The following is a 14369-nucleotide window of genomic DNA, read 5'->3' as shown; positions in this document are numbered from 1 at the left end:
TGTTTCATGATTGGGTTTTTTGGTAAAGTGTATTAACGAAAGTAACTTATGTATTAACTCTGTATATTACAGTAATAATATCTTGTTTGTTTATATTTTTCGTACTATATATACACTCTATTGTGTATTAAGATATGTATTAATAGTATGATGAATTTCTAGATATTAATAATGTAAGGGGTTTTAATGCATGCATTAGCATTGTTAAAGACCTCATTGCCCCTCAATTTTTTTTTATATCTTTTCCACCATAAATGTGAAGGTATTTTCGTAAATATATGTTTGTATGCAATTCATGTTATTTTTAATACACCAAACCAAACAATGCATAAGAAATAATCTATATATAATTAATGCAATCATTACTAATACAAACATTATAAACACACTTTATTTAGCATTATTCTTATACACTCTACCAAACGACCTTAAAGATTCACCACGAAAGATCGTGTTGCAATGGATAAGGTTGTTTCTCTCTTGATTAAAAGTTTTGGATTTGAGCTTTTGATATGATTTTTTTTAGTAGGGAGCATTTCCCTCCGAATGGAACCTAAGCGACGGAAACTCAAATATAGTCAGACATACATTGGGTGGAAAATTAAAGAAAAACACTCAGATTTATTTGGTAAGAGGAATAAGGATAATAATTTTGTGACAAAATGTATAATTATTTTGATGTAGTGATGAAATAAGTTATTACATACTCCCTCGATTCATTTTTAGTCATCACAGTTTTCTTGTTGAAAGTCAAAATGATATGAACTTGACTAACATTTTAAAATGTATTTTTGCGCCATATTATTGATATGAATTTTTTTGCAATTTATAGTACTTTCAGTGCAGTTTTGGAATATCTACTCTTTATTTTAAAATATTGAATTAATGTAATCTAATTTTGCTTTATAAATTAGTCAAATTGACTCTTTATAAGTGCAACGTGACTGTAGATATTGAAATTTTGTGGGACTCTACAAAATGTATTCAATTCGAGTTGGGACTCTACAAGGTATGTTCAATTTCAATTAGGATTTTTGGAGGCTACTCAACCATAAACCCTAGTTCATGCCTATATAAATGGTACTATATGTAACACCCTGACTTTCCAAAACGTCTAAATTAACTTGTATCTTCGTGGAAAGACAAGGAGGGTGAGTAATAAATTAAAAATGATGTGGTAGGTCATATTTTAAGTGTTCAAGGGTTGTATCTCAAGTTTTGAAGTTAAGTAAGTGGCAAAGTAAAAGTTGGCGAAAGTTATCGTAAGTTCCTTTTTAAAGATTTGTCTAAAATTTAGGTCAAATGTCTTGGATGTTTTCTCCCAATATATAAAGAGTTAGAAGGCCTATCACCCATTAAATTGAAGGCTTACGAGTCTAGTTTGCAACGCACAAAACCCCGTATCAAACCGACATCAGAGCAAAAATTTATGAGGGTTTTACTAGGGACTGTCAGGGCAGAATCCGGGTTGCGTCAAAAATATGGTATGTCGGCTTATTTAACATTTTAAGCCATGAAAACATTCCATTTCAGTTCCAAAACCAGAGAGAAAGCTTAAGAGAGAGTTCCTATGGAGTTCTAGCATGATGAAGGTTAGTTTTTGACGATTTCTACCATTAAACAATGCCTCCGTGCCTAGAAACGTAATCCCTACATGTGACAATCGTTTTTCCCTTTTATTAGCTGCGTTTGGAGTTGGTTTTTGAAGATATAAATTTGTAGTTATTGGTGTTTCTTCAAGGTTTACACTTGATTAACTAAGGTAATCATTTCGGGACCCTTTTATGGTTGTTTTTATGAATTTCTACGGACGTTTCGACAAGTTGGGGAAATATGGCAAATCTGCCGATTTAAGATTAATTATGAACTATTTATAGGTGCGTGCCAGCTGTGTATATATAGTATTCGCGAAGTTAGGACATAAGGAACAACTTTCGTGAAGGAACTACAGTCTTTCGAGCATTCATTGGAAAGGTATGTTAAGGTTATTCCCTACTTACGACATGTTTCCTTAAAGCTTAAGAGCAATGTAATTGGGTTGTTATCCTTGTTACGTTTGTAGCCATTATTGTTGATTGTTGGCTACTTGAGTTGATATAATCCTCCCTTATCTGGATTCTTATTCAGTTAGTAGCGTCCCTGTGTTGGACACGACTTAGAGGCTATTTATATAGGTTGCTTATAACTAAATTGCTCATTTTTAGCGATTGGATTGTTATTGTTGCCCTTGGGGCTATTGTGGTTAGCTGCAAGAATGTGACATATGTCTAGAAGGGCTATGTTCTGCCTACAGGGTTATATGGATGCCTAAAAGGGCTATGAGTTGCCTACGGGGCTATATTGATGCCTAGAAGGGTTATGAGTTGCCTACAGGGCTATATTGACGCCTAAAAAGGCTATGTGCTTCCTACAGGGCCATGTTGTTGCCTAAGAGGGCTATGAGTTGTCTATAAGCTATGTTGATGCCTAAGAGAGCTATGTGCTACCTACAGGGCTATATTAATGTCTAAGAGGGCTATGTGACTGCCTACGAGGCTAGGGGACTACCGATAGTGGTATATAGGCTGATTGACACCTTCCGGGCTTATGGGGGCTTGAGTAGGTGGTCTTGTGTGCTGTTTGTACCTGTCGAGCTTATGGGAGCTTGGGTAGGTTGTTGTTTTATTATTTTTGATAAGTTTAGATTAAGGAGCAGGTCAGTACACTTATCTTATCATTGATTTATTTATCAGATTATTCCAGTATATCAGGATACCTCCTCATAGTCTATTGTCTTTCATACTCTGTACATTATTTTGTATTGATGCCTCATTGCCTTGGGGGTGCTGCATTCATGTATGCAGGTCCTGACAGACGACCGAGTAGACCTCCTCAGCATCAGGATTGACTTTTATCAAGTTGGCTAGCCCTTTCCTTCGGAGCTGCCAGAGTTGGGAGGTTTGTTACCTTTTGTTGTATATATCTTTATAGGTAGGTTGGGGCCCTGTCCCGCTAATCTTTACAATTCTTAGAGGTTTGCAGACTAGTGTGTGGGGTGTATAGCTACGTTATGGCCATACTGGCCTATGTTGTTGGTTTGCTGAAGCTTGTGAGTTGTTTGATGTATTGTAATGATATATACCTGCATTTAATTTTGGTATAGATATCATGGTGGCCTCGACGGCCCAATCAGGACTTCTGTGCTAGTTGGCTATTTATTTATATGATCTCTTGGGAGTAGCTGTTTCTTTTATAGATCAGTTGACAAGGGGTCTTGCCGGCCGATGGCTTAGTTTTAAGCCGAGATATACTTGTTTGGTTTCTTGATTGTGTGTGGCTGCCATGCGCTAGTAGCAAATAGTTCAGCAGGGTCGGCTCGGGCCTGAGTTTTGTCATTAGGAGTCAGTTGCGCCCCTCGAGTTTTGGGCGTGACACTATATTCCCTTAAAGCATCTCAAATATCCCACAAAAGTCATGAATATTCATAAGGAGATCAAATTCAAATCATCCTAGTTCGAGAAATACGCCACAAATGGTGAATCATAAATAAATATCTTATGAGAGAAGAATCAAGGAGAAAACAAAATTGTATCCGCACTATTTATTAATAAATATTCATTTTCCTTTATATTTTATTTGTGATAGCAATTTATTTTTCTTGTCACTTTAAATTTTGTTGCAAACAGTAACAACTAAAAAAAATGAAATGCCTAGATAATAGAATAACTAATCTCAGATATTAACGTGAAGGGTACGTTCAAGCTATCTTGGTAACAACATAAATAGATTCGGGACTTAAATTTAACGGAAGGCATAGTTATTTCATTTTCCATTATTCAAATGCACTTTCGACCCTTTACCGATAAAAATATAACAAATTAAAAAAATCGCTATTCATATTTGACCAAAAGCAAAAACCTTTCTTTATATTTTTAGCCAGAAGTCACTAAAGTTATATTATGAACCTAAGACAAAACTTTTCTATCAATTGTACATATTTTATTTTCTACCAACTAAACTATACATCTAAGAAATTGTATAAAATTGAACTTAACTGCAACATATAGTCCTGTAGTGGTGCAGTAACCATGTGCACAGTGCACAATCCAGAACAATTTGAGCTGGACATTAATTTTTTTTTTTAATTGTTTTATTACATGACGATTGAACCCTCACTAAAAACGTCAAAATTCAAATAACCAATCAACCGAGCTACCAAGATTCTCAACGTGCAATTCATTGTTTTCAAACTTCTTGGAATATTTTTCAACTCTCTTTATCATAAGTTTCTCAATTGCTTGAATCCGAGACGTACGTTAATCCATGCCATCACACCCCAACTACCCTACATGTTTGATCTCAATTCCCCTTTACCTTTGTGTATTGTTGATTTCATTGATTAATTCCTAGCTTCATCTCTAGTAACAATATTCAACTAATTGGCCATTGTGCCAAAAACTAAGAGGCATTGATCAAGATCATACATTAATTTGAGCCAAGATGTTATCTATCACAATTGAGTTGTCATCAAAATCAGTGGTGATCTTTGAGGAAGACGAACAACTGCTGATGGAGAATATTCTTGGTGGAACAGATCAACTAGGCGTTATCGCGATTGTTGGCATGCCAGGACATGGTAAGACAACTCTTGCCAAAAAGTTATATCACCACGAAAACACAGTTAATCGATTTGATGTTCGTTCATGGTGTACTTGTGTCTCTAAAGTATATGACAGGAGAAAAATATTGCTTGAACTATTAGGCTATGAGTATGAGAAGAGTGAAGATGAATTAATCCAACAAGTACAAAGGTGTTTTGAGAAAAGGAGATTTTTCATAGTTATAGATGATGTATGGAGCACTGCTGTATATGATGACTTAGTAAGTTTTTTCCCAAATAACAACAGCAGGAGTAGAATTATCATAACTACTAGGCTTGATGAACTGGTTAACTCATCTGTAAATTACTCGTTTTGCTATACTCATCGTCTTTCTTTTATCGCGGAAGATAGAAGTTGGTTGCTACTAAGGAACATAGTTTTTAAGCAAGAAAATAGTTGTTGTCCTCAAGAACTTGAGGAAATAGGGAAGCAAATAGCGAAAAGTTGTGCAGGGCTGCCTCTAGCAATTGTATTAATAGGGGGTCTTCTTGCAAGATTGGATAAGAAAAAGGCTATTGGACTAAAGTTGCTCAATGGTTAAGTGCAAGTGCAAAAGTTGCTGGTGAGGCAGAGTGGTACATGGACATTATTGAGTTAAGTTACAAGCATTTGCCTAGTTATTTGAAGCTGTGTTTTCGTTACTTTGGTATGTTTCTTGAGGATGAGGAAGTTTCAGTTAAGAAGTTGATGAGAATATGGGCTGCTGAAGGTTTTGTACAGAGTAATGAGGCGAGGAGTGCAGAGATTGTCGCGATGGACTATTTGATTGATCTAATAACAAGCAATCTTGTCGTGGTTGCAGAGAGATTTCCACTTGGTGATATGAAATCAGTTTGTCTTCATGATTTGGTGCAAGATTTTTGCTTGAATAAAGCTAAAGAAGAGAACTTTTCGCTGAAAGTTGATAGGTAAGAAGTGTTCTTTCATTTATTCGTCGTTATAAAACTTTTGTAATGCTCAAATTTTGTGAGGAATTGTGACAGAGTTCCATCACAAATAGTGTTTTTTTATTGTAGTGATGTATATATTATGTCTAGTATCTCATTATTCTTCGTTTTCTTTCAGATCTCATGCTTTTGTTCCTTCTACTTCTAATTCAGCTAGTAGTGATGTTCAACGGTTCCTAGTTTGCTCGAAAATGCAGCACTTCATCAAGTGGCTTCATCCGACACAACGTATCCATACTTTGAGGTTACATGCCCACAACATTAATGAATTTTACAATATAACTGACGGTGAAACGAACAAATTCATTCTACCATGTGGAGCATTCACTTCAGACTTGTTCAAATTATCACTTACAGTACTGGACTTAAGGAACACTGTGATCGATGCTTCAGCTCTGGAGGACATAACATCCTTGATTCACTTGAGGTACTTGTCAATATTCGGAAATTTTAGTGAAATTCCACCAGCCATATCGAACCTTACAAATCTGGAAACGTTTGTTGCAAGATCAAAAAGTGGTAACTTAACTCTTCCGGGGTCTATCTGGGATATGATAAACTTAAAGCACGTGGATACAAGCGAAGCAATGATTTTCAACAGTACTGTTGAGGTTGAAAAAGAGGGTGTTTTCGAGTTAGAGAAATTAGAAAGCTTTTCGAAAGTAGTCATAGTGAATGGAGCTGATATATGTGAAATGTGCAACAAAGCACCAAACTTAGTCCAACTTGAACTTATTGTGGAGCAATGGGACAATTTGTTTAGCTCTCTTAACTGTTTGATATATCTCGAAACACTAAGTATCTATCACCGTGGCGATTTTCCAATGAGTGGAACTAACATGATGTTCCTCCAATGCCTAAAAGAGTTAACTCTGTCTAGTTGTGGCTTCTCATGGGATGAAATTTCAACAATTGGCACATTACACAACTTGGAAGTGCTTAGTATACTTCTTTCTGCCTTCACTGGGAAAAAATGGACAGTTGGTGTTGGTGGTTTCCTTAACCTTAGGCAATTGAAGTTAGAACATAGTTCTATCAAACATTGGAACATGTCTGTTGATTCATTCCCCTGTCTCGAGCAACTGGTGTTGCGTTGGTGTGGTGAACTTGAGGAGATCCCTGCGAGTTTTGGGAGCATGCCTTCGTTGCAGAAGATTGAGGCGCAGGCTTGTTGTCCCTCAGCCAGGAAATCTGCTGTGAAAATCAGGAACATGCAGAGGGATGACATGAAAAATTTAGACTTCAAAGTCATCATATATTTAGATTAGAGTTTAGTTTCTTCTCTTATTTTCATGTTTCTTTTAATGTCAACTCGCGTATTCTGATTGCTTTTGAGTGATATGATTGTGACAACGGATCAATCATACGCAATGGCAATGTTAGGAAGTTCCCTAAGAGAGTTTGAAATTTAATATTTGACGTGTACACACAATATAATTGTTATTTTGAGTTGACTCTGAAGTTTTGATGATTTAACAAACTTTGAGATCTAATGAGGAACCAGATCCCAAGAGAGACTGAGAGTTTCCGTACATGTAAACAACGTTGGTTTAGTGGGCAATAGAGTTAATTCTTAGTTTTGTTGGGTAACATAGTTGTTACAGTAAAGGAGAAGGGATTAAGAGTTTAATTCCTAGATCACTAGAGATTTGTAATCTGAAGCTTTGTTCCTTTATAGTTGATGGAGTTGGGTTGAAATCCTGTGAAACAGGTCGTGGTTTTCTCCATTCCACATAAAATCTTGTTTTTTTTTTACTTTCAGTTATCTACTTCCCGCATTGTTATTGACCTAGTCCATTGACTGTTAATGGACGCATACATTCTAATAATAATTTTCTCGTATGTAATTGACCATCCTTGGACGGTTATAGTTATGATCAAATGAGGGAGAAAAAAAGTATGATTTTAGGTGTGATCAAATTTGAATTTAACGATACGATAAACATATAGTACTTTAGTACATGGTAATTCATGAACATTACAAGCAGTACATCAAACTGAATGGTAAAAAAAAGAGCAATTAAAAGAAGAAAACAAATGTTTATTCAGTAAGATAAATTGATTAGGAATAAGCATCATTTATTTATTTGTTAATTAATTAATTAATTAATTTATTTATTTATTTATATTTCTTGGCTTTCCTATGAACCTCCTTTATATCTTCCTTTAGAGATATAACAACACTCTTAAATTTGTCGAATTTAGTGCTGATTTTAATAAGTTGTGCATCTTTTACTTTGCCTGGTCTTTTAAATTCTTCTCTAATTTGTTTGAATTCTTTCCAGCAATTTATTGCTTCTTCTTGATGTCTACGGTACCCAAGTGAGATGTGTATTATAGCCTGCAAAAAAAAAAAAAAACAATCTCAAAATGAGACGGATTAATCATGATTTGAATTTTATGATTTCTTATAAGTTTGTAATGAACCTCAAGTTAATATATAATAGTAACAGGCTCTCACGGTAAAATTTTTGTACATATTTAATATATTTCTTAATATGTATATAACTACTAGTTCTCGAACATGTGCGTTGTACGTGTGTTCTATGTTAATTAGTACAAATTTCTTAAAATAATAGAGGAGGGAATGAAGAGATTGAGTAGATGCGAGAATTTCAAAAAATGACCAAGCAAAATAAGTAGCATAATATAAAACAAAGTCTGAAGTTAAAAAACGCAATCAATGAAAAACAAAGAACAAAAGAGAACAAAAATATAATTAAGAGCAAAACAAAGGTCTAAGAAACTAATATAAAAAGAATATTGCTTTGTTGTAGAAAGTGTTAAGAATACATCAAATATTTAGTATAAAAAAGAAAGCATAGAATAATTTGATAATGACCCAAAGGATAAAACTGTTGATTTTATAGCAGGGTAAAAAAATATAAAAAGTTCTTTTAATTAATAGAAGCTAAAAAGAAGTAGTAATTTAAGATGATAATTAATTAATATTTTAATTGATGTCAGAGTCAAAATTTAAATAAAAATATTTTTTATATATTTATAATTCTCTAACGAAGGAGGCTCAAATGAACTCTTTGCGCCCTTGTGCCTTGGTTTCAACAATAACATAAAGAATAAAGTTACCTTATAAAGTGGACGCCTGGCATCGGTAATAAATTTTTCCTCTAAACATTTGCAACGTAGGGCCTCAGTGTAATCTCCCTAGAGAAATAATAACAACCAAAGTTAGTACAATAAAATGAAGAGTTTAATGAGATTTAAATTAACCTTAAGTGAATAAATTATTTAATGAAAGAATTAACCTGGTAAATAAGTGTTTCCACAAGTAGCATTTCAAACTCATAAGCTTTATGTGGTTCAGCTTTTCTTATTGCATTCCTTAATTTCATCACTGCTTCGCTTTCTTTTCCACTCATTTCCATCTTTGCAACACACCTCTATTAAACACAAAAAATATTTTATTTTTTGGGTTAAAACGGTTTAAAAATATTATTAATATGGCGTGATATTGTCCACTTTGAATCATACACCATGCATTAAGACTATATTTTATAAATATTACATTTTTTCTTTTTAACTATACATGTTCACACATTCATGATTATTTTCATTACAGAGCTCGTAATCAGAAGCAAATAAGATGATTACATTATTTCGATATTTCCATGTATAAAAGGAAAATAGGCCCAAATTTACTCATATACGTAATTTGATCTTCCTTCATATTTTTCTCAATTCATACCTTTGTTGTACATAGCGCTCTAACGTGAAACAAGCTGATTTCATGTGTCCAAAACTTTTAAGAAAAAAATCAAGCAATTTGATGTCTCAATTTGTGATTATAGTTTAAAATTACCCACGAATTGAAGCTTCTTTAGGGTCAAGGACAAAAACAAGACTTTTTTTCTCTAAAGACGGGATAATATTAATCTCTTACGTAATGCAAAATTGCTCAATCCCAAACAATACGATGCCTTTTTTTTCGAGAAATTAAGATTTTTTTGTCACTTATAAAATTAACTGAAGAAAATAGTATTTTCAGTTTTTTTAAGTATAAAATGAAGATCTCCTGTAAAAAAATCATAAAACTAATGAAAAAAACTATTAGGGCCATATTTTATACCAAACAATATCAAGTTTTCATGTTTTAAAATATATTCATGATGTAAGTGTCACGTAGGCGCGACATAAAATAATAAGGGTGGAGAAATGAGAGTTAACCATTCAAAGGTAAATATGTGTGTCCAAAGTTGAACGATAAGAGCAAATACATCAAAAAAAGTAAAACGATGGATAAATATAACCCCTTTTCTGATAGTAGAAAAACAAATATGACCATTTTTCGAAAAATAATAATAATATATAAACGCATATCATGCATCTAACGCGTATTACTTACGTGTAGTTTCTTGAAATCTGGTCGCTCCTCATTGAGCACAGCATCAAGTTCTGTCTCAGCAGAATTTAATGATAGAAAATTAGCCTTAGCTTTATGGTAATCAATTAACCTTTCTAGAGCCAATTCACCTCCATGCAAAACTCCCATTGACATTGATCTTGTTAATACTACTTTTTTCAATTTTTTATTTTTTCTTTTCTTCCATAAACGACCTGAAAAAAATACAAACATATAACACGCAAATAATAACGTTACAATTGTTATAAACAAACGTTCATCGTGTTGAGCTACGACTTCGATTGCTTTTGTTTTCACTAAATCATTGAAATCTGATGTTTGTTGTATTAAACTCATTAGAAAATCATCGTTGATCATATTTGCTATAATTTGTGCGACTTTTTTTTTTTTGTGATTAAATAATTGTGTTATGAATAAAAAAACAGAGAGGAAAAGATTCATATATATGTAATTTTGGATTCTTTTTACTTTAGCATCTTTGATATCTTGAGAAAGTGTTTGTTCTTCACTTGATTGTAAAGAAAATTATTGGATGCTTTAGTGTTTGGTATAGAAAAATGTTATTCTAATATTTTTTTTCTTGTTTTGTTTTGTTTATCGTCAAATTTGTGGAAAAAATTTTACCAAGGGAAAAAGTTCTTTAAAAATGAGGAAACAGACTTTTCCTAACCTTCAAAACGACTCACCCACACCCCACACCTCTATCCCAATAGTCAATACTATTTTTCTAGATTATGTATAGTATTTTTGGGATGATATTTTCTGCTTTCTTGATAAACACTAAAAAAAATAATAAGAAAATCATTTATGCTCCAAAAAATATTTTTCCAATTCTTTTTGTTTTGTTCATACCAAACACATCCTTAATGTTGTGACAAGTCTACTTGGGTTGGGCTTATACATGCTCAATGGCCACTTTATTATGTTTGGGCTGAAATTTGGGTTAAAATTCCTTTTTATAATTAGGATCCAGATAGCTAAATAGTTTTTTAAAAAAAGTAATAGGACGCACTAAAGCTTTTGCGATGTATGGGTCTGAAGAAAAATTGAATGATTACAAGAATCTATGATGACATAATTTCTTCGCTATATTTCTACGAGAGACTATTTATGACTTGGAATTAAACGTATTGGCCCAACCACACCCACACTAAGCTTTTCCAACCTTTCCATTGGATGTATTGCTTGTTTTGTGTCAGGTTTGAAGAAATGGGCCTCATTGGTCTGACTAAAAGTCACTATAATAAATTTAATTATGCTTTACAACTATAGTTTACATATTTATGAGTTGTAGCTACAGTTTAAACTATCTCGTTTGTATAATTCATGGGTTTGTATAATTCGCGAATTTGTATAATTCGCGGGTATATTTGTATAATTGAGTTGTTTTTGTATAAATTCGAAATAACAAATTTATACAAATACAACAAACATCTGAACTTTAAATAATTATACAAACTATATATTATACAAAAGTTATACAAATTATATTATACAAATTTCGAATTATACAAAGGTGCGAATTATACAAACTCGAAACTCCAACCCACGTAATTATCACTAAGTGTTGGTCGCGAGTGGTAATTAACTAAAATTATAGCTATAATAACTAATTAACTAGTATATGTTTGCTTAATCATGTTGTTTTTCCTTTAAATGACGGACTTTTTACATTTGAATATAACGGGACTTTTTTTGTTCATGCAATTGAGTTTAAATCTCTTGCAATTAGCTAATACTTTTGAAGGTATAAATTTTTCCCTTTTTGGATCTAGAAATTGAAGAATAATTATGTTCTTTGAGTTAAATGTTATTAAAGGTATACCTCTTATATAATCAACTCATTAAGCGGATCAAGTAAAGAATTGATTCAGATTTAGGGGTAGAGTGGATCTTAAATAAATATCTAAATATTAATTTTTATTTTTTATTTTTTCTATTTGCAAGTGCGACATCATTAAATATGTATCTAAAACTATATTTTTGACTAAAATGAAAATTAAAAGGTATTAAATACTCCTTAATTTATTCTTATCATGGCATTAATTTTCAACCCGAAATAATTTACTTAATATTTTTCATTCCCCCACCCTTACCCTCTCCACAAATACAACCACATATTGGGCATTCGGCCATGAAAATAAAAATAAAAAGTTTATTTTAATTGGAGTTGTGTTTGGTTAAAAATTTTAAAAATAATATTTGATTGTTTCAATGAACTTTTCCTAAAAAAAAACATAAAATATGATTAAACATGGAATTTAATTTAAATGAAATTAATTTTTAAAATAAAAATAGTGAACATAAAATATGATTGAACATGGAATTTAATTTAAATAAAGTTAATTTCTTATAAAAATAGTGAACATAAAATATGATTAAACATGAAATTTAATTTAAATGAAATTAATTTTTTAAAATAAAAAATAGCGAAAGTGAATGAAAAGGTAAAAACATGATTTTGGATGTTTTTTAAAATTTTAAATACAATTTCAAGTTGTATTTAAAACTTTTGTGACTAAACAATGATTTTCAGATAAAGTGGATTAAAAAAAGAGTAAAAAATCCTCAAGGCCAATAATAAAAAGACAGTATTTCAATATCTTTTCTTTCAATTTCATTACCTAATTTGACATAGACTTAAAGTGAAGAAAACAAGAAAAAAGTAATATATATTTCCGTAGAACAATTATAGAACAGAAAAGACTGCACCACCTTTTTGGTTTCATTTTTAAGAATTTGGGAAGAAATGAAAAAAAAACAAATATGTACGAGTTGATTGAAATATATAATCTTTTTTTATGAACAAAATCATTCTCATTTTTTTGCTTCTGCTCGTAATTATTAAAAGGAATCTCTCTTCTAGACGTCTGTTGTTCTTTTATCTTTTTTTGAATCTATCTCTTCATAAGCATGATCTTTCTCATACTATCATATTGAAGTCCAAACAAACACAGAAGATTGTACTAAATGAAAATTCATATAGTTAATATATATTATTATTATATTCTTGATGTCGTGCTCCATTTTCTCATAGGAATTGAATCCTTTTGTAAAGCACATTATTTTGACTTGTATTAATTGATGATACGAATTAAGAGCACCTTTAGTGAGAAACAACTCACTAAGTGTCAATCATGTTTTATTCGAATTTGGGACAAACTGATAATTAGATAATTGTCATATCACCACTAGTTACTATTAAAATCATGTATGCACGAGTGCGTAAATATTTTTAAAAGTACTCGATGTTATAATTATGTTTGGACGTGGTTAAGTTTTGATGTTGATAGAAATTAAGTTTGTACACATTAGATTCATGTATTTCATTGGTTTAAAATGAGTACTTATTAATATCTTTGATACCAATTTCCTCAATTAGAGGGTCCACATGTTAGGTTATTAGCCTATTTTACAAGACCTTAAGATATGTGTGTTTTTTTTTTGTCTTTAGGAACCATTTAACAACTCATTAGATGAATATTTGAATACAAAATTTAACTTATATATTTTGGTTAATAGCACGTTTAGCTAACATTTTGAAAAGTTAGATAAATAAATAAATAAATAATAATAATAATAATAATAATAATAATAATAATAATAATAATAATAATAATAATAATAATAATAGTAACAATATTTTAAGAAAAAATATTTTGAAGAGCAGCAAAAGCCTTTTTTTCTAGTAGAATTAAAAAAAATTGTAATAGCGTTTTTGAGAAAAATGCACTTTCAAACACTTTTAAAAAGTTTGGCCCAACTTTAATTGTTTGTTTTAAAATGTTTTTAGAAGTTATTTGCCAAACATAAATTATTTCTCACAAAAAAAGTTGGAAAATATTTTTTAAAATAAGTTGATCTTAGAAGTTTGACCAAATAAGCTAAAATTAAAATAGACTAAAATATCTCTAAACTATGAGATTTGGTATAATATTGCTCTTCGTCAATCTATCGAGCTAAAATGCTTTGACTTAAATCTGTTGTTATTTCTAACGTAACAGTCCATATACTCACAAGGTAAATGAGGATAATATTATACCAAAGGTTCATAGTTCATAGTTTATGAGTATTTTAGGCTATTCTTTGTTAAAATAGTTTGAAGTTGCTTGGTTTTTGTTTGACCATTTTGGAAGTAAGATTTTCAAAAAAGAATTGAAAATATTTGATTGTCCATAAAATTTGATCAGTGTTTTTTAAATTATCGTTAAATAAAATGAAGTGCTAGAAAATGATTTTATTGAAATTTCACGTCCACTCCCAAAACTATAAATTTCTTTCAAAGTAAAATGTTCAAACACAACATCAAATTTCAAAAAATTATTTTATTACAAACTTCAAAAACTCATTTTTCAAGTTTCTAACTAAATTTCTAACCAAACACTAGCTTAATACATGACC

At 31.3% G+C, this 14369-nt stretch overlaps 1 protein-coding gene and 1 pseudogene across 1 annotated transcript; one reads left to right on the top strand and one right to left on the bottom strand.

Annotated features, from left to right (window-relative positions):
• Nucleotides 1-4479: 4479 nt before the first annotated feature.
• On the top strand, nt 4480-6861 carry LOC125836436 (putative late blight resistance protein homolog R1C-3; annotated as a pseudogene).
• Nucleotides 6862-7706: 845 nt separating this feature from the next.
• LOC125836372 (uncharacterized) lies at nt 7707-10355 on the bottom strand. The gene is made up of 4 exons (XM_049515548.1): nt 9951-10355; nt 8854-8988; nt 8675-8752; nt 7707-7928 (listed from the first exon to the last, which is right to left on the bottom strand). The coding sequence occupies exons 1-4, from the start codon at nt 10323-10325 to the stop codon at nt 7707-7709; spliced, it is 810 nt and encodes a 269-aa protein (XP_049371505.1). The 5' UTR covers nt 10326-10355.
• Nucleotides 10356-14369: the final 4014 nt, after the last annotated feature.

The sequence above is a fragment of the Solanum verrucosum genome, unplaced genomic scaffold (genome assembly GCF_900185275.1).
Source record: "Solanum verrucosum unplaced genomic scaffold, falcon-dt-bn FXZP01000278.1, whole genome shotgun sequence".
NCBI lineage: Eukaryota > Viridiplantae > Streptophyta > Magnoliopsida > Solanales > Solanaceae > Solanum > Solanum verrucosum.
Note: the sequence above shows the minus strand (reverse complement) of the source record. Positions and strands in the feature narration are given on the sequence as shown.